Source organism: Oncorhynchus keta, chromosome 11 (genome assembly GCF_023373465.1).
Source record: "Oncorhynchus keta strain PuntledgeMale-10-30-2019 chromosome 11, Oket_V2, whole genome shotgun sequence".
Taxonomy (NCBI): Eukaryota; Metazoa; Chordata; class Actinopteri; order Salmoniformes; family Salmonidae; genus Oncorhynchus; species Oncorhynchus keta.
Window position 1 is genome coordinate 32,412,372 of NC_068431.1, and position 21,327 is coordinate 32,433,698.

Below are 21,327 nucleotides of genomic sequence, written 5' to 3' on the forward strand. Positions count from 1 at the left end.
TCCTGGTCATTTTCTATACAAACATTTTGTCAGGCACTACATTAGCCTACCCAACAGGATTAAAAAAAACATGCATTCACAGAAACTGTCCAATAAAAACACTGACCACAATGAAGAATCTACATGGACAATAAACGGAATGACTGAAAAATGCACCATCACAGCTTGAGTCCTGGTTAGAACACTATACCAACATCTCTGCACAATTAACACTGTCAAGTGGCAGTGTTGGGGAGTAGTGAACTACAGATAACTAAAATAATGTAAGTACATCTGGCAGTAGCTTGGTGGTAGTTGAACTAAAGTCAAATGGAGGTTGTGTTTTCAGTAGTTCAATATTTTTTTTTTGCCAAAAAATTAAATATGGGTGAAGAAGGCAATAATTGTAATTCTTTGCATCAGATCTGCGTACTTCTCACTTGAAACATTGTTTTTGTGTTTAATAGGCTAGATTACACATTCTGGTAGCTTATGACACCAAAGTGACCTGTTCTTTCAATTTCTAGTCTGACATTTCAGATGTACATATGTAGTTTGGATGTAGTGAAGTACTTTTTTGAAGTAACTTCAGTAAACTACCATTTTTCTTAAGGGTAGCTTTAATGAAGATGAACCTCTTCCAGTGTGAAGTGATTGGTAGCTTGGTAAACTACATTTTCAGACTAGCATCCCCAACACTTTCCATATGTCCTGGTTGGTTAAATATGCTAATATATTTGTGCTCTCCACAGTAGACACATGACCTAATATCACCATTAGAAGAGGGATATACAGGCACTGACGTTTCTCTGTACACACACACTTTAGATTAATGGCCAAAACAGTGCTCCTCGAAGGCTGAAATAATACATGTAGGACTGGGGTGTGTTGTTATGGACAGCTATAGTGATGGGCACTCATTGGGAGTCGTGACACAACCCAGTGTTCGAGCGTGTGTCTGTTCCTAATGAGATCAGACATCCCAGCTCAGAGAATGTGGTGGGTGAGGGATGGAGGGAGAGAAGAGGAGAGAGAGTGATACATACTGCTGTAGAGTGTATCTATCCAAGACAGTCGGGGGAGGCCACGAGTGCTCAGGGGCTCCATCCTCCAGCAATGATTCCTCTTCAAAGATGCTTCTTTCCCTTTCTCCTCTTCTCCTTCCTTCTCTATCACTCAATACCTTTTCTCTCTTCCTCTGCTTCCACTGAATACGCCCTCTTTTTGTTGTTCTTATTCATGGGTGAAAGGCAGTCGTCATCTCAGGCAACAAAAGAAGAAAAAATAGAAATAAACTGGGTCCAACAGGCGGAGAGAACAAAAGTGTGTGTATCCACAGACCGACTTTAGCAGTTGCTGTCAGGCTGAGCTCCGACAGCAGGCTAGAGACCGTTGCTAGGGTAGACAGAAACCACTCCCTCCCCTTCGGTCTCTTTTGCTCACTCACTCTCAACCCCTCTCTCGCTCTTTCTATTTCTTGAGCGTGCGCGCAGAGCCCCTCGCTCTCTCTTCTAATCCACTCTCACTCTCCTTCTCTTCTGTTCACTCTCTTTATTTCTGTCTCTTTCTCTTGTATGAGAACAACATCCAAAACGGAACACTATTTGTGTATGTTTTGTCTGTTAATCTGACGGGAGATATGTCAAAACTGAATGGTTGATACTCTCTCGCTCTCATCCTCATCTCCCCATCTTCCTCGCCCTCGCAGAAGAGGTTGCATTAGCCCCGTTTTCTTGAGGACTATGGACTGTGCTGTTGGTCTCCTACAGCCTGGGTAGTCATGGACTAGGAGGACTGTGTTGTTGGTCTCCTACAGCCTGGGTAGTCATGGACTAGGAGGACTGTGTTGTTGGTCTCCTACAGCCTGGGTAGTCATGGACTAGGAGGACTGTGATGTTGGTCTCCTACAGCCTGGGTAGTCATGGACTAGGAGGACTGTGATGTTGGTCTCCTACAGCCTGGGTAGGTCATGGACTGGAGGAGGACTGTGTTGTTGGTCTCCTACAGCCTGGGTAGTCATGGACTAGGAGGACTGTGTTGTTGGTCTCAGCCTGGGTACAGCCTGGGGTAGTCATGGACTAGGAGGACTGTGTTGTTGGTCTCCTACAGCCTGGGTAGTCATGGACTAGGAGGACTGTGTTGTTGGTCTCCTACAGCCTGGGTAGTCATGGACTAGGAGGACTGTGATGTTGGTCTCCTACAGCCTGGGTAGTCATGGACTAGGAGGACTGTGTTGTTGGTCTCCTACAGCCTGGGTAGTCATGGACTAGGAGGACTGTGATGTTGGTCTCCTACAGCCTGGGTAGTCATGGACTAGGAGGACTGTGATGTTGGTCTCCTACAGCCTGGGTAGTCATGGACTAGGAGGACTGTGATGTTGGTCTCCTACAGCCTGGGTGGTCATGGACTAGGAGGACTGTGATGTTGGTCTCCTACAGCCTGGGTAGTCATGGACTAGGAGGACTGTGTTGTTGGTCTCCTACAGCCTGGGTAGTCATGGACTAGGAGGACTGTGATGTTGGTCTCCTACAGCCTGGGTGGTCATGGACTAGGAGGACTGTGTTGTTGGTCTCCTACAGCCTGGGTAGTCATGGCCTAGGAGGACTGTGTTGTTGGTCTCCTACAGCCTGGGTAGTCATGGACTAGGAGGACTGTGTTGTTGGTCTCCTACAGCCTGGGTGGTCATGGACTAGGAGGACTGTGCTGTTGGTCTCCTACAGCCTGGGTAGTCATGGACTAGGAGGACTGTGTTGTTGGTCTCCTACAGCCTGGGTAGTCATGGACTAGGAGGACTGTGTTGTTGGTCTCCTACAGCCTGGGTAGTTATGGACTAGGAGGACTGTGTTGTTGGTCTCCTACAGCCTAGGTAGTCATGGACTAGGAGGACTGTGCTGTTGGTCTCCTACAGCCTGGGTAGTCATGGACTAGGAGGACTGTGTTGTTGGTCTCCTACAGCCTGGGTAGTCATGGACTAGGAGGACTGTGATGTTGGTCTCCTACAGCCTGGGTAGTCATGGACTAGGAGGACTGTGTTGTTGGTCTCCTACAGCCTGGGTTGTCATGGACTAGGAGGACTGTGTTGTTGGTCTCCTACAGCCTGGGTAGTCATGGACTAGGAGGACTGTGATGTTGGTCTCCTACAGCCTGGGTAGTCATGGACTAGGAGGACTGTGATGTTGGTCTCCTACAGCCTGGGTAGTCATGGACTAGGAGGACTGTGATGTTGGTCTCCTACAGCCTGGGTAGTCATGGACTAGGAGGACTGTGTTGTTGGTCTCCTACAGCCTGGGTAGTCATGGACTAGGAGGACTGTGTTGTTGGTCTCCTACAGCCTGGGTAGTCATGGACTAGGAGGACTGTGTTGTTGGTCTCCTACAGCCTGGGTAGTCATGGACTAGGAGGACTGTGATGTTGGTCTCCTACAGCCTGGGTAGTCATGGACTAGGAGGACTGTGATGTTGGTCTCCTACAGCCTGGGTAGTCATGGACTAGGAGGACTGTGTTGTTGGTCTCCTACAGCCTGGGTAGTCATGGACTAGGAGGACTGTGTTGTTGGTCTCCTACAGCCTGGGTAGTCATGGACTAGGAGGACTGTGTTGTTGGTCTCCTACAGCCTGGGTAGTCATGGACTAGGAGGACTGTGTTGTTGGTCTCCTACAGCCTGGGTAGTCATGGACTAGGAGGACTGTGTTGTTGGTCTCCTACAGCCTGGGTAGTCATGGACTAGGAGGACTGTGTTGTTGGTCTCCTACAGCCTGGGTAGTCATGGACTAGGAGGACTGTGTTGTTGGTCTCCTACAGCCTGGGTAGTCATGGACTAGGAGGACTGTGTTGTTGGTCTCCTACAGCCTGGGTAGTCATGGACTAGGAGGACTGTGTTGTTGGTCTCCTACAGCCTGGGTAGTCATGGACTAGGAGGACTGTGTTGTTGGTCTCCTACAGCCTGGGTAGTCATGGACTAGGAGGACTGTGTTGTTGGTCTCCTACAGCCTGGGTAGTCATGGACTAGGAGGACTGTGTTGTTGGTCTCCTACAGCCTGGGTAGTCATGGACTAGGAGGACTGTGTTGTTGGTCTCCTACAGCCTGGGTGGTCATGGACTAGGAGGACTGTGCTGTTGGTCTCCTACAGCCTGGGTAGTCATGGACTAGGAGGACTGTGTTGTTGGTCTCCTACAGCCTGGGTAGTCATGGACTAGGAGGACTGTGTTGTTGGTCTCCTACAGCCTGGGTGTGCTAATGTGTTATGAGTGGCTTCACAAATAAGCCTCTGTCATAACTGGACAAAACAACAGTTGCTGGCTGTACTGGCCCGCACTAAAGACACAGTACACACTACTAACACATCACTACCAGTCTGTGATATGGAGCGATGCAGGTGAACTGTGTTTTTCTCTGTTTGAGACTGTTGGAGTTAGGGAGTGATGGGGGCAAAAGGGTTGTTGTGAGAGACAAATTAGATTAGTTCACTGCAAGCTGAAACTTGGTGAATGTCAAGTTTGTGTGTGTGTGTGTGTGTGTGTGTGTGTGTGTGTGTGTGTGTGTGTGTGTGTGTGTGTGTGTGTGTGTGTGTGTGTGTGTGTGTGTGTGTGTGTGTGTGTGTGTGTGTGTGTGTGTGTGTGTGTGTGTGTGTGTGTGTGTGTGTGTGTGTAATGCATTGAGACTGTCTCAGTTCCTGCTGAGGATGAGAGATCAGAGGAGAGATCACAAACAAGAGGAGAGCGAGATGAAGATAAAAGGAAGTCTACAACAGATGACAGTAAAGGGTCAGAGAGGTGTGGGTGTAGAGAAGGGTAGTGCTGAAGAGAAAGAACAAGAGGTAGAGAGAGCAGGGGTAGAGAAGGCATGTCTGGGGAAGATGGGCTATGTCATCTTTCCTTTCCTCTCCTCAGTTCCCGTGGAAACAAGCATTGTCCTCCTGTCCTTTTGGCTGACCCCTCTCTCTCGCACAAATACTTAAACACACACACTTTTGGAATCACGAGACACTCCTGTTAACAGTCTGTGCTCTCCGTCTCCAAATATTCTCCCACCCACCCTCCGCACCCACCCTCACCCTCACCCTTTCCATATCCTCCCGCCACCTCCCTCTCCCTCCCTCCCTCTGACCCACCGAAACGCACATACAGCACACACACAGCAAACTTGGCATTCACCCAAATTCAGTTTACCAAACACGTCACTCAATGCCATTTAACTCAAATCAAAGTTTATTGGTCATGTACATAGACTTGCAGATGTCGCAGATGCAGCAAAATGCTTGTGTTTCTTCTTCCAACAGTGCAAAAATAATACCATAATATTTCTTAATATAAGCCACGGGACACTGATACAGACTGCGGACCAGCTAATTAATTTACATTTACATTTAAGTCATTTAGCAGAATCAAATCATTTACTATCAGTGTTTTGCATGTTTTATGTATTACCATATTAGTGTTGAGGCTTGTAGCAGCAGATACATTGACGGCTTCAGGACCTGAGGAATCACTGTTTCAAAGCCACTCCCTAACAATAACGAACCAATTGTCCGTCCGTCTTTCCGTCCGTCTATCAGTCAGTCTGTGAGAGATGTCTGTGAGAGAGTCATGCTGCAGGCAACAAAGCCCCTCTAAAGTGCTCCCTCTCCCCTCCACCCCCCCTTTTCTTAAATACCTTCTTTTCAACCCCTCTCTCCTTCAAGATGGGGGGGAACGGGAGGGAAGTGCTCTCCTCAGACCTCATCAACACCTTTTCAACCCCTCTCTCCTTCAAGATGGGGGGAACAGGAGGGAAGTGCTCTCCTCAGACCTCATCAACACCTTCGTTTCAACCCCTCTCTCCTTCAAGATGGGGGGGAACAGGAGGGAAGTGCTCTCCTCAGACCTCATCAACACCTTTTCAACCCCTCTCTCCTTCAAGATGGGGGGGAACAGGAGGGAAGTGCTCTCCTCAGACCTCATCAACACCTTTTCAACCCCTCTCTCCTTCAAGATGGGGGGGAACAGGAGGGAAGTGCTCTCCTCAGACCTCATCAACACCTTTTCAACCCCTCTCTCCTTCAAGATGGGGGGGAACGGGAGGGAAGTGCTCTCCTCAGACCTCATCAACACCTTTTCAACCCCTCTCTCCTTCAAGATGGGGGGGAACAGGAGGGAAGTGCTCTCCTCAGACCTCAACACCTTTTCAACCCCTCTCTCCTTCAAGATGGGGGGGAACAGGAGGGAAGTGCTCTCCTCAGACCTCATCAACACCTTTTCAACCCCTCTCTCCTTCAAGATGGGGGGAACAGGAGGGAAGTGCTCTCCTCAGACCTCATCAACACCTTTTCAACCCCTCTCTCCTTCAAGATGGGGGGGAACGGGAGGGAAGTGCTCTCCTCAGACCTCATCAACACCTTTTCAACCCCTCTCTCCTTCAAGATGGGGGGGAACAGGAGGGAAGTGCTCTCCTCAGACCTCATCAACACCTTTTCAACCCCTCTCTCCTTCAAGATGGGGGGAACAGGAGGGAAGTGCTCTCCTCAGACCTCATCAACACCTTCGTTTCAACCCCTCTCTCCTTCAAGATGGAGGGGGAACAGAAGGGAAGTGCTCTCCTCAGACCTCATCAACACCTGCTTTTCAACCCCTCTCTCCTTCAAGATGGGGGGGAACAGGAGGGAAGTGCTCTCCTCAGACCTCATCAACACCTGCTTTTCAACCCCTCTCTCCTTCAAGATGGGGGGGAACAGGAGGGAAGTGCTCTCCTCAGACCTCATCAACACCTTTTCAACCCCTCTCTCCTTCAAGATGGGGGGGAACAGGAGGGAAGTGCTCTCCTCAGACCTCATCAACACCTTTTCAACCCCTCTCTCCTTCAAGATGGGGGGGGGAACAGGAGGGAAGTGCTCTCCTCAGACCTCATCAACACCTGCTTTTCAACCCCTCTCTCCTTCAAGATGGGGGGAACAGGAGGGACGTGCTCTCCTCAGACCTCATCAACACCTTCTTTTCAACCCCTCTCTCCTTCAAGATGGAGGGAACAGGAGGGAAGTGCTCTCCACAGACCTCATCAACACCTTTTCAACCCCTCTCTCCTTCAAGATGGGGGGGAACAGAAGGGAAGTGCTCTCCTCAGACCTCATCAACACCTGCTTTTCAACCCCTCTCTCCTTCAAGATGGGGGGGAACAGGAGGGACGTGCTCTCCTCAGACCTCATCAACACCTTCTTTTCAACCCCTCTCTCCTTCAAGATGGGGGGAACAGGAGGGAAGTGCTCTCCTCAGACCTCATCAACACCTTTTCAACCCCTCTCTCCTTCAAGATGGAGGGAACAGGAGGGAAGTGCTCTCCTCTGACCTCATCAACACCTTTTCAACCCCTCTCTCCTTCAAGATGGGGGGGAACGGGAGGGAAGTGCTCTCCTCAGACCTCATCAACACCTTCTTTTCAACCCCTCTCTCCTTCAAGATGGGGGGGAACGGGAGGGAAGTGCTCTCCTCAGACCTCATCAACACCTTCTTTTCAACCCCTCTCTCCTTCAAGATGGGGGGGAACAGGAGGGAAGTGCTCTCCTCAGACCTCATCAACACCTTTTCAACCCCTCTCTCCTTCAAGATGGGGAGGAACAGGAGGGAAGTGCTCTCCTCAAACCTCATCAACACCTGCTTTTCAACCCCTCTCTCCTTCAAGATGGGGGGGAACAGGAGGGACGTGCTCTCCTCAGACCTCAACACCTTCTTTTCAACCCCTCTCTCCTTCAAGATGGAGGGGGGACAGGAGGGAAGTGCTCTCCTCAGACCTCATCAACACCTTTTCAACCCCTCTCTCCTTCAAGATGGAGGGAACAGGAGGGAAGTGCTCTCCTCAGACCTCATCAACACCTTTTCAACCCCTCTCTCCTTCAAGATGGGGGGAACAGGAGGGAAGTGCTCTCCTCAGACCTCATCAACACCTGCTTTTCAACCCCTCTCTCCTTCAAGATGGGAGGAACAGGAGGGAAGTGCTCTCCTCAGACCTCAACACCTTTTCCACCCCTAGTTTCTTTCCTTAATCCCGCAAAACATCAGGGATAAGTGTGGCAGAACAACTTCAAGCCTAGGGGGAGGATCCCCTCCTAGAGACAGAGTTGGCCTAGAGCGCTGCTGTCTCTCCCCAATACACTGGGCGCAATGTGCCAGATGGAATTTGCCAGTAACGCAATAAGAATAACGAGGCTATATACAGGGGGCACCGGTACCAAGACATTGTGTGCGGTAAGGGTTAGTTGAGGTAATTTGTACATGTAAACTCAGCAAAAAAAATAAATGTCCCTTTTTCAGGACCCCGTTTTTCAAAGATAATTTGTGAAAATCCAAATAACTTCACAGATCTTCATTGTAAAGAGTTTTATAAACACAGTTTCCCATAAACAATTAATGAACATGCACCTGTGGTATGGTCGTTAGTGTCTTAACAGCTTACAGACAGTAGGCAATTAAGTTCACAGTTATGACAAATTAGGACACTAAAGAGGCCTTTCTACTTATTCTGAAAAACACCAAAAGAAAGATGCCCAGGGTCCCTGCTCATCTGCGTTAACGTGCCTTAGGCATGCTGCAAGGAAAGCATGAGGACTGCAGATGTAACCACAATCCCTCCATCAGTGCTCAGACTATACGCAATAGGCTGAGAGAGGCTGGATTCGGGAGTTGTAGGCCTGTTGTACGGCAGGTCCTCACCAGACATCACCGGCAACAACGTTGCCTATGGGCTCAAACCCACAGTCTCTAAATTAGACAGGACTGGTAAAAAGTGCTTTTCACTAATCAGTCACGGTTTTGTCTCACCAGGGGTGATGGCCGGATTCGCGTTTACACCGAGGAATGAACGTTACATCGAGGCCGGTACTCTGGAGCGGGATCGATTTGGAGGTGGAGGGTCCGTCATGGTCTGGGGCGGTGTGTCACAGCATCATCATACTGAACTTGTTGTCATTGCAGGCAATCTCAACACTGTGCGTTACAGGGAAGACATCCTCCTCCGTCATGTGGTACCCTTCCTGCAGGCTTATCCTGACATGACCCTCCAGCATGACAATGCCATCAGCCAAACTGCTCGTTCTGTGTGTGATTTCCTGCAAGACAGGAATGTCAGTGTTCTGCCATGGCCAGTGAAGAGCCTGGATCTCAATCCCATTGAGCACGTCTGAGACCTGTTGGATCGGAGGGTGAGGGCTTGGGCCATTCCCCCAAGAAATGTCCGGGATCTTGCAGGTGCCTTGGTGGAAGAGTGGGGTAACATCTCACAGCAAGAACTGGCAAATCGGGTGCAGTCCATGAGGAGGAGATGCACTGCAAATCATATCAAAGTTTGTCACGTGTGCCGAATACAACAGCTGTAGTAGACCTTACAGTGAAATGCTTACTTACAGGCTCTAACCAATACAGCAAAAAATATATTAGGTGAAAAATAGGTAAGTAAAGAAATAAAAACAACAGTACTTAATTGCAGTACTTAATTCAGCTGGTGGCCACATCAGATACTGACTGTTGCTTTTGACCGCCCTTTGTTCAGGGACACATTATTCCGATTTCTGTTAGTCACATGTCTGTGGAACATGTTCAGTTTATGTCTCAGTTGTTGAATCTTATGTTCATACAAATATTTACACGTGTTAAATTTGCTGAAAAGAAACGCAGTTGACAGTGAGAGGACGTTTCTTTTTTTGCTGAGTTTAGGTAGGGTGAAGTGACTGTGCATAGATAATAAACAGTGAGTAGCAGCAGTGTACAGGGGGGGCTCAATATAAATAGTCCAGGTGGCCATTTGATTAATTTTTCAGCAGTCTTATGGCTTAAGGGTAGATGCTGTTGAGGAGCCTTTTGGTCATAGACTAGGCGCTTTTGGTACCGCTTGATGTGCGGTAGCAGAGAAAACAGTCTATAACTTGGGTGACTGGAATCTGACAATTTTATGGGGTTTTCTCTGACACCATCTATTATATAGGTCCTGGATGGCATTACTGTTTGCACCTGATTCTGTAATTTAAACTAAAGTCTATCATTGTATGTTATTATGAATCTAACAGTAGATGGAGGCGAGCGAGTTCATTTGAAGGGTCACATACAAACATTCCCAGACACTAGCTGGCACACACACACACACACACACACACACACACACACACACACACACACACACACACACGTTTAGATAAACAAAGACAAAGAGCTGCGAGTGAGAGGGTAAGTGGCTCTTCATCAATGTTGGATTTATGAGGAGCAGAGCACTGATCATCATCCTTTGTCTTCAAAATGGGACAACGGGGCAGCGTTCCCTCATTCTGTCACATCACAGTCACAGAACGACACGTGTGTGTGTGGGGGGGGGCATACTTCATCTCCCAGGGCATTGGGAAGCGAGCCAATACCAACCTCCCCCACACACACACTAAAACAGCCATCATCTGCAAGGCTAAACAAAGAGAATCCACTTGTAACGCCGTGTGTTGTGTTAGCCTTCCTGTTGCGACACAATCCTTCCAGCATCAAATATTAATGGGCAGTCACGCTGTGGGGTAAAACAGGCCATTACCCAGTCTCTACAGTACTGTGACAGAAGCGACAAAGGTATTGGTTGATTCCCCACGAGAGGAGAATAGACTTCTAAAACTATTGTCCGTCTGATGTACACCTGCATCCCAGTGTTCCACCCAGTTCAATTCTCTGTCCAATTCTGGGTCATACTGTGTGACTTGTAGACCAGATGGTAGGGTCAGACTGGATAGCCCAATTCAGTCCAGTCCAAGGGGGTAACATGACCCTATCAATACCCTCTCTGGGAAGCCCAGCAACCACACAACCTCTCACCTCCTTACAAAGGCCTTGGAGCACCAGCCCCAGTCCATCTGGTTGGTCTAGTCAGATACAACACTGCTGTATCAAACACACATAGCCAACACTGTCCTACAAACCACTAATCAGCATCGCCAGGAGAACACAACACAATCAATACCAATGTATGTTACTGGAATAGAATTCCAGTGAAATGAATTACATGAAACTCCTCATTATTCATTACAATGTCTAATGAATGAGGGAATTATTACAGCCAGTAATCAATTCCCTTCATTGTAGATCCTAGTCAAACAACAGGCCCAGTGATGTGTACAGAGACAAATTTGGCCTAATCTACAATAGTGGACAATCAGTGGACCAGTGAATCTGGGTAACAACGGATGGCAATAATGGCACGGCATCAAACCATACACAACACCTCCAAAACAGACAGGTTAGCTGGCTGTCACAGGGGGCAGGAAACCACTTCACTTTGGGGTCCCAGTTCAGGTATGACCCGATACCCAGCCCATACATCGCTCCAACTCCTACATTATTCAACACAGGATATGTGGCTATGGCACTCACCAATCCTGCTGGTTATGGCATAAACACAGCCTATCGGTATGGGGAGGGGGATGCACGTGTGTGTTCCTGTGTGCGTACACACTTAACAGGCCAGCCCACCAGCCAATGAACATGTTGTGTTTTCCCCTACTCTACTCTGCCCAGATACCCCCCCCTGAACCATTCTTCACCCTCATCTAACCCCTCTCCCGTCAGATGGAGGGAAGAGGGTGGCTTACAAGTACCTCTCCTCCACTCAACCTACGCTATTCTCCCCTCCCTCATCTGTCTTTACGGGGCAGTCAATCTCTACCACTCACCGGGGGGAATGTGTGGGGGGAATAGAAGAAGAAAGCTCTGTTTTCCACTTCACTGGCTACCTCACCAGGAGGGATTGGGGGCAAGGGAAGCCACTGCATTAATGGTGCACTGGATGCACAGAATAATAGACTGAAGCTCGGTTACAGCTGCTCTTGGATGAATAGTGTGTGTGAGATGTGTTCTGCTCTTCTGTAGTAGTGATGGCACTTCAGTCAACTCATTACACATACCAATGACACAAATTTTATTTTGAAAAATGACATTTTGATAAAATGTACAGTATCGATTTAACAAAAAAGAATGGAAGGATCATCCAAAAAAAGAGCCAAAAACAGCCATTAGAATCGTTGTGATAAAGACTGTAGAACTATACTAGAACACCAGAATATTACTACAGCTACAGAACCTGCTCCCTATGTGTAGGGCTTATCAGGCATAGCAACGTCATCTACTACACATTACAAACAGGAGTCATTAGATGGTTCATGTGTCTGACTGCATCTCTCGGTGTTGGTTTTGTTTAGGGGGGGTGGGGAGAAGACATGGGAATCAGTGTGCATTATTGAAAGGGGATTTCAGGGTGTAGTCTGGTGCTAGTCATGGCAGACAAGGTTGATAGTTGGTAGAGATAGACGGAAGGGGATGCCCCTAGATACTGATCAAGATAAGTTTCGTATTTTCATCCCAAATGGTTAGGATGTGGGAAGGGTGAGCTGATTCTAGATCTGCGCCAGAGGGCATTGGCATGGGACTATTGAGTTGTGAGGACAGGGTTGACACACTCCCACAACCTACCTAAAATCCCAACCTACTCACAAGCGAATTTAAGGTTCCTCTCAATCATCCCTGCTTCTCTCTCACTCTCTCACTTTACCCCAGTCCTCAGCAGTTCAAACCCTGTACCTCTTGCAGAATATCAGTCTGTCCCGGATGTTTTTCCTGGAGAGAAGTTGCTTCTTTGCTGCCCTTCTTGACACCAGGCCATCCTCCAAAAGTCTTCGCCTCACTGTGGGTGCAGATGCACTCACACCTGCCTGCTGCCATTCCTGAGCAAGCTCTGTACTGGTGGTTCCCCGATCCTGCAGCTGAATCAACTTTAGGAGACAGTCCTGGCGCTTACTGGACTTTCTTGGGCGCCCTGAAGCCTCCTTCACAATAATTGAACCGCTCTCCTTGAAGTTCTTGATGATCCGATAAATGGTTGATTTAGGTGCAATCTTACTGGCAGCAATATCCTTGCCTGTGAAGCCATTTTTGTGCAAAGCAATGATGACGGCATGTGTTTCCTTGCAGGTAACCATGGTTGACAGAGGAAGAACAATGATTCCTAGCATCAACCTCCTTTTGAAGCTTCCAGTCTGTTATTCCAACTCAATCAGCATGACAGAGTAATCTCCAGCCTTGTCCTCATCAACACTCACACCTGTGTTAATGAGAGAATCGCTGACATGATGTCAGCTGGTCCTTTTGTTGCAGGGCTCAAATGCAGTGGAAATGGTTTTGGGGGATTCAGTTTAGGGACTTGATTACACACAGGTGGATTGGAGACTTGGTGGATTGTATTTATCATCATTAGTCATTTAGGTCAACATTGGATCATTCAGAGATCCTGACTGAACTTCTGGAGAGAGTTTGCTGCACTGAAAGTAAAGGGGCTGAATAATTTTGCACGCCCAATTTTTCAGTTTTTGATTTGTGAAAAAAGTTTGAAATATCCAATAAATGTCGTTCCACTTCATGATTGTGTCCCACTTGTTGTTGATTCTTCACAAAAAATATAGTTTTATATCTTTATGTTTGTGGCAAAAGGTCGCAAAGTTCAAGGGGGCCGAATACTTTCGCAAGGCACTGTATATAGTGTGATCCTGTTTGTAAAACAGGTCAGGTTTTTGATTATGGATTCAGTTCCACCAAGGATGGCGAGCGGCCCGAACCCAGGACATCAATAAGAAGATTTGCTTGCGAAGATGTATTTTCCTTGGAGAACACTGAATTTGCACTGCCATACTACGGTATGATAAGATTTTTCTTGAAATACATCATTGCATCATACGTTGCAGTGGGATTGTTAGAAGCACATGCTACACTTAAACACCTTAGTGTTTATTGATATGTGAGTGACCGTGCCTTTGATTCCATCTCATGGTGGTTTGTGTCAGTATTTTCTGTGGATTCATGTTTATTGTATTGCTATTGAACTTTGAAATCTGAGAGATCCTCAGATTAAGATAGAGCTGGGTGTACCCTAGTAAACTATAGGCAGGATATATGGCCGATATCTAAGTATATTGTACTATTGATGTCTTTTCATATTGAGCTCAATGTACAAATTTCACATATCAAGGTGATTCATTTTTTTGTTATGTATTTTTATTTACAAAATACAAGCCGGCATTTTTTTCCTCAATTATTCAGTTGTGTGGTTTTCAATTCTCCCTACTGCTCCAGTAGCGAACCGAACTGGTCCAATAGAGTTTAAGCTTAAACATACAGTAAGTAGCCCATAGTGTTAAGCAATTGAAACAAATACATTTTTATGTTCTTTCATTTTAGTTCATGTACTTTTCAATTTCTAACTTGAGAAAAGATCTGATTTAAGGTATTCCAGGCCTTGAATTTCAGAGTGCCAAATTCAAGTACTTTAAGCACCTTGTGCGAACCCCGAGTACAGCACAATAAAGTAGAATGTAACGTACTGAACTGTTCTGTGATGTCCAACTTGTGAAACAGACACCTGTGATTGGTACAAATTTGGTCTGGTCTGGACCAACCAAATGTGGTCTTGTTTGGGGGTGGAGCTCATTAGAATAATAACCAAACATGCAAATGAGGATACTCTATTTGTCTACCTTTGTGTACCTATTCAGGATACATCACCATGAAGAGAGTGACATTCCTAATGATACATTTCTGCATAGTACAGACCAATGAAGTGGATCAACACCTGTTATCTGAATGACTTCACTTACTGTAGTTCAATAACCAAAATAGATTTTTTACAAACTCAAGGTGTCATATCATAGCTGTTTTGTTAAACTTTGCAATCAATCGTTATTGCTTGGCATTAATTTTAAACGTGAATAAGTGACTCTCACTCTTTTACCATGGAATTGCCCTACTCCCTTTGTCATGTTCATATTAACAGAGACACTACAGCCCTCTAGAGTTCAGATTCTGCCAACACGGATTAAGGACCCCAAGTGTAGGATTACAGGCTAATTCTAATCAAGTTGGAGCATAAAATGTGGTGTTTGAGAGAATAGTGCCCCTATCTTATTATTTAATGTGTCATCAGTTCACTACTTACGCCTTACTAACATGCCAGAGGGCAGTAGTTGAAAGTCACGACTGTGAGTCTAGCTGCTCTGGCATATTGTTCTCTAAGCCCAGTGAGTATCTATAGTGACTCAGAGGAGCTGTAGCCATTGTAAAGACTGCTGTAGAGAGTGAATAATGCAGGAGCTGTAGCCATTGTAAAGACTGCTGTAGAGAGTGAATAATGTAGGAGACTTGTGTCTGTTTAACCCCCTGGCTCCCACTGAGCTTTCTGCCTCCCTCTCATTCCTCCTCTCCTCTGCTGACTGAATCAGTCCAGACCCATGTCTGTTTGAAAGGAGACATGCACACACACATTCAATGTTAGATTATGGGCAAGCGGGTGCTGTGCACATCACCAATAACCAGTAATGGGATCCTTCTAAACCTCAATATCCAGCTCTCACATTCTAACAACAGAAATGATCTGTTCAAACAGCCACATTACTGATGTAAAGAGTCGTACGCCCCTGCCCCCCCAAATTCTACTAAGCTTGGACACTCTGCTACTCAAAAAAAGATGGAATGTGCCAAAAATTTGGTAAAATATTTCATTGCTTAACACGGACGAAGATCCTGGCTAAAATCCTGGCCTGTAGATTGGAAGACCATCATTTCTCCTGATCAGACAGGACGCCATTCCTTTAACATATGTTGTTTAACATTTTGCATTGTCCTTCTGAGGATCCATGGATGCGGAAATGCCCTTCAAATCGGGTGAAATGGGACTACTTGCTTACAGTGCTCCAAAAAGGTCTGGTCCAAAATGTATTGAAATGATTAAACTGCTGTACTCTTCTCCAACAGCTAGTGTGTTAAATATCCATTGCCAATACTTCCCACTGCACCGCGGAACAAGATACGGCTGCCCGGCATCATCTTCGCTCTTTTCCCTGTCAATAGAGCCTCTTGCGATTGCGTTACGGAACAGCCAACAAGTGTCAAGAGCGATGAGAGGGGGTACTGAGCATAAGGTGCCGTTATACGGCAAAAAATAATCTCTGTTTCAAACATGTCCACCTCTCTCCCTGCAGCTCTCTTGTTGCTATCAAGATTCAGACAGTTTCCCAGTTACAAATTAAGTCTGCACAAGAGCGAACACTTTCCAATCAATCAGCAGGCTCCTCGCCTCCAATACACAAATATAGCATTCAAAATTGTTTAGCGTTACATTTGCATACCTTGGAATGTCAGTCACGAGAGAGTACTCAACCTTTTTAAGCAAAACTTTTCTAAGCTATTAGACAAGGTGAAACAGGATCTGTCAAGATAGACAGCCCTCCTTCTGTGCCTAATAGGACTTTCTCTGTTAAGGAAGAATACCTGGTAATTGCAGGTAGGGAGGGTGGTTGGCAGGTAGGAGGAAAGAGGGTGAGCGGTGGGACTGGTGTGACAGCTAGGAGGGATCTCAGTATCATCCTGGTGGGTGGGAGCGGGGGGGTTCGGCTGTATGGGGACCTGGGACAGTGGGAAGTGGGAGGGAAAGGGGTTCTTATAGTCTTCAACAATCTACAATTTTCCACTCATGCTATGATTACAATTGCAGCATTTGTAAACTTTAAAAAATGTAACAAACTGTGCCAGTGTATACTCTGATGTTTCTCATGATTGGCATCAATAAAACATTTTAAACATATTCTAATGGCAGAGTGAATATGTTGTGAATCAAGGAAGTATGTATTCCTTGTATGGCGTATGTCAAATGAGAATATATACCTCTTCTATAAACTCCCTTAAAGAGATACAGTGAGGGAAAAAAGTATTTGATCCCCTGCTGATTTTGTACATTTTCCCACTGACAAAGAAATGATCAGTCTATAATTTTAATGGTAGGTTTAATCTCAGTTTTTTTACCTGTATAAAAGACACCTGTCCACAGAAGCAATCAATCAATCAGATTCCAAACTCTCCACCATGGCCAAGACCAAAGAGCTCTCAGAGGATGTCAGGGACAAGATTGTAGACCTACACAAGGATGGAATGGACTACAAGACCATCGCCAAGCAGCTTGGTGAGTAGTTGACAACAGTTGGTGCGATTATTCGCAAATGGAAGAAACACAAAAGAACTGTCAATCTTCCTCAGCCTGGGGCTCCATGCAAGATCTCACCTCGTGGAGTTGCAATGATCATGAGAACGGTGAGGAATCAGCCCAGAACTACACGGGAGGATCTTGTCAATGATCTCAAGGCAGCTGGGACCATAGTCACCAAGAAAACAATTGGTAACACACTACGCCGTGAAGGACTGTAATCCTGCAACGCCCGCAAGGTCCCCCTGCTGTAGAAAGCACATATACATGCCCGTCTGAAGTAGAGGTCAGCCGATTAATTGGGTCCGATTTCAAGTTTTCATAACAATCGGAAATCTGTATTTTTGGGCGTCGATTTTAGTACCTTTTATTTAACTAGGCAAGTCAGTTAAGAACACTTTCTTATTTTCAATGACTGCCTAGGAACTGTGGGTTAACTGCCTTGTTCAGGGGCAGAATAACAGATTTTCACCTTGTCAGCTCAGGGGATTCAATCTTGCAACCGCACAGTTAACGGGTCCAACGCTCTAACCATTGCACTCCATGAGTAGCCTGCCTGTTACACGAATGCAGTAGAAGCCAAGGTAAATGGCTAGCTAGCATTAAACTTATCTTATAAAAAACAATCAATCATAATCACTAGTTATAACTACCAATCCAGTTTAGCAGGCAATATTAACCAGGTGAAATTGTGTAATTTCTCTTGCGTTCATTACACGCAGAGTCCGGGTATATGCAACAGTTTGGGCTGCCTGGCTCATTGCGAACTAATTTGCCAGAATTTTACGTAATTATGACATACATTCAAGGTTGTGCAATGTAACAAGAATATTTAGACTTAGGGATGCCTCTGTATTTCACTGAAATAAACATTTTATTTTCGAAATGATATAGTTTCCGGATTCGATCATATTAATGACCAAAGGCTCGTATTTCTGTGTGTTATTATGTTATAATTAAGTCTGATTTGGTAGAGCAGTCTGACTGAGCAACAGCAGCAGGCACGTAATCATTCATTCAAACAGCACTTCCGTGCATTTTGCCAGCAGCTCTTCGCAAGCACAGCGCTGTTTATGACTTCAAGCCTATCAGCCTAATGGCTGGTGTAACCAATGTGAAATGGCTAGCTAGTTAGCTGGGTGTGCGCTAATACTGTTTCAAACGTCACTCGCTTTTAGATTTGGAGTAGTTATTCCCCTTGCGCTGCAAGGGCTGGGGCTTTTGTGGAGCGATGGGTAACGATGCTTTGAGTGTGGCTGTTGTCGATGTGTTCCTGGTTCGAGCCCAGGTAGGGGTGAGGAGGGGGACGGAAGCTATACTGTTACACTGGCAATACTATAGTGCCTATAAGAACATCCAATAGTCAGAGGTATATGAATTACAAATGGTATAGAGAGAAATAGTCCTATAAATACTATATTAACTACAACCTAAAACCTCTTACCTTGGAATATTGAAGTCTCATGTTAAAAGGAACCACCAACTTTCATATGTTCTCATGTTCTGTTAAAAGGAACCACCAACTTTCATATGTTCTCATGTTCTGAGCAAGGAACTTAAACGTTAGCTTTTTTACATGGCACATATTTTACATGGCACACATTTTTACATGGCACATATTTTACATGGCACATATTACTTTCTTCTCCAACACTTTGTTTTGCATTATTTAAACCAAATTGAACACGTTTCATTATTTGAGGCTAAATAGATTTTATTGATGTTTTATATTAAGTTAAAATAAGTGTTAATTCAGTATTGTTGTAATTGTCATTATTACAAATAAATACAAAAATCGGACGATTAATCCGTATCGGCTTTTTTGGTCCTCCGATAATCGGTATCGGCGTTGAAAAATCATAATCGGTCGACCTCCCTCTAGTCTGAAGTTTGCCAATGAACATCTAAATGATTCAGAGGACAACTGGGTGAAAGTGTTGTGGTCAGATGATGCCAAAGAGCTCCAGTTTGGTCTCAACTCAACTCGCCGTGTTTGGAGGAGGAGGAATGCTGCCTATGACCCCAAGAACCTCATCCCCACCGTCAAACATGGAGGTGGAAACATTATGCTTTGGGGGTGTTTTTCTGCTAAGGGGACAGGACAACTTCACCGCATCAAAAGGGACATGTGGAAATTCAAAATTTAAAATAAATTGACTTTGTTGTTTGATTCACTCAGATAGCATAAGAACAAGGCATAATGTGTATAACTGCAGGACACTAACATTAATAAGGAAAATTATCTCAACCTCATGGCAAAATGTGTAGAATTGCAGCAAACCAGCTTTGCAATTGCAATTGTTGTCTTAGCTCCATGAGAAATGTGTAGAATTACAGAAAATTAGATTCAAATAAGCAAAATTGTCTCTGTGGCCAAGAACGTCTCTAAAGCCGTGGCATTGGCAAAGAATCCAAGAGGAAACACTGTATAGTCTATGCTGAGTAGGACTTCTGACTGGTGAGCTGAAGGTTATTACGCAAGATCCAAAAACTTTGTTCGTCGGTCTGTTTCCCTCTCACCTGACTAAGGGGGAACTGAGAATAACAAGGAGTGCAAAGAGACAGAGTAATGGACATAGGAAACAATGTAAGACAACACAGACACAAAGACAAGAGAATAAGGGAACTGAAGTCTCATGTTCTAAACACAGATGCTGTTTTATAATGACAAACTGAAAATGAGCTAGGTATTTCGTAAGTGCTTCAAAATGGAATGGGCTCCTGAGAGAAGCATTATAAAAAGGTGGTAGGCTTAGGTCTAAGTGACAGCCATACTGCTAACCAATGTTTCCTAAAAAATCTAATAAAAACTTTTTTTAAATCACTAAGAAAATTTCATGTCTGCTGACAGCAAACTTGAAATCTGAAATTCTGTGCAACTTTTGCTGTGACCACTGAGGCTGTGTAGACCCTTTAAGTTAGTTTCAGACAGTGGTCAAGTAGCCTACTGTGGCTATTTGATCATAATGTAGGACTACGAGTGACCAACCATTAAAAACAATGGAAATAAAGGCATCCCATAACATTTGAATTTAGACATACAGTGGGGGAGAACAAGTATTTGATAATTTGCAAAATTGGCAGTGTTTCCTACTTACAAAGCATGTAGAGGTCTGTAATTTTTATCATATGTACACTTCAACTGTGAGAGACGGAATCTAAAACAAAAATCCAGAAAATCACATTGTGTGATTTTTAAGTAATTAATTAGCATTATATTGCATGACATAAGTATTTGATCACCTACCAACCAGTAAGAATTCTGGCTCTCACAGACCTGTTCGTTTCTCTTTAAGAAGCCCTCCTGTTCTCCACTCATTACCTGTATTAACTGCACCTGTTTGAACTCGTTACCAGTATAAAAGACACCTGTCCACACACTCAATCAAACAAACTCCAACCTCTCCACTATGGCCAAGACCAGAGAGCTGAGTAAGGACATCAGGGATAAAAGTGTAGACCTGCACAAGGCTGGGATGGGCTACAGGACAATAGGCAAGCAGCTTGGTGAGAAGCAACAACTGTTGGCGCAATTATTAGAAAATGGAAGAAGTTCAAGATGACGGTCAATCACCCTCAGTCTGGAGCTCCATGCAAGATCTCACCTCGTGGGGCATCAATGATCATGAGGAAGGTGAAGGATCAGCCCAGACCTACACGGGTCTAAAAAAAAAAACATTAGTAACACACTACGCAGTCATGGATTAAAATCCTGCAGCGCACGCAAGGTCCCCCTGCTCAAGCCAGCACATGTCCAGGCCCATCCATGCCCCAGGACTACCTGACATGATGACTCCTTGCTGTCCCCAGTCCACATGGCCGTGCTGCTGCTCCAGTTTCAACTGTTCTGCCTTATTATTATTCGACCATGCAGGTCATTTATGAACATTTGAACATCTTGGCCATGTTCTGTTATAATCTCCACCCGGCACAGCCAAAAGAGGACTGGCCACCCCACAAAGCCTGGTTCCTCTAGGTTTCTTCCTAGGTTTTGGCCTTTCTTGGGAGTTTTTCCTAGCCACCGTGCTTCTACACCTGCATTGCTTGCTGTTTGTGGTTTTAGGCTGGGTTTCTGTACAGCACTGAGATATCAGCTGATGTACGAAGGGCTATATAAATCAATTTGATTTGATCCAGAGGAGGAATGGGAGAAGGTCATGTGGTCTGATGAGACAAAAATAGAGCTTTTTGGTCTGAACTCCACTCGTCGTGTTTGGAGGAAGAAGAAGGATGAGTACAACCCCAAAAATACCATCCCAACCGTGAAGCATGGAGGTGGAAACATCATTCTTTGGGGATGCTTTTCTGCAAAGGGGACAGGACGACTGCACCGTATT

At 45.5% G+C, this 21,327-nt stretch overlaps 1 protein-coding gene across 4 annotated transcripts in view; it reads right to left on the reverse strand.

Moving 5' to 3' along the window:
- The window catches only part of LOC118390706 (active breakpoint cluster region-related protein-like), a 315,098-nt gene that overhangs the window by 232,893 nt on the left and 60,878 nt on the right, over positions 1-21,327 (reverse strand). The window contains exon 1 of one of the 4 annotated variants that reach the window (XM_052456997.1): positions 1,026-1,365. The exons of 2 other annotated variants lie outside the window; for them this stretch is intronic. In XM_052456997.1, coding sequence (XP_052312957.1) covers positions 1,026-1,086 — 61 coding nt within the window. In that variant the 5' untranslated portion in view covers positions 1,087-1,365. Of the gene's footprint in view, positions 1-1,025; positions 1,366-21,327 lie in introns of those variants that run through there. One more of the 4 variants, XM_052456996.1, reaches the window with a different exon arrangement.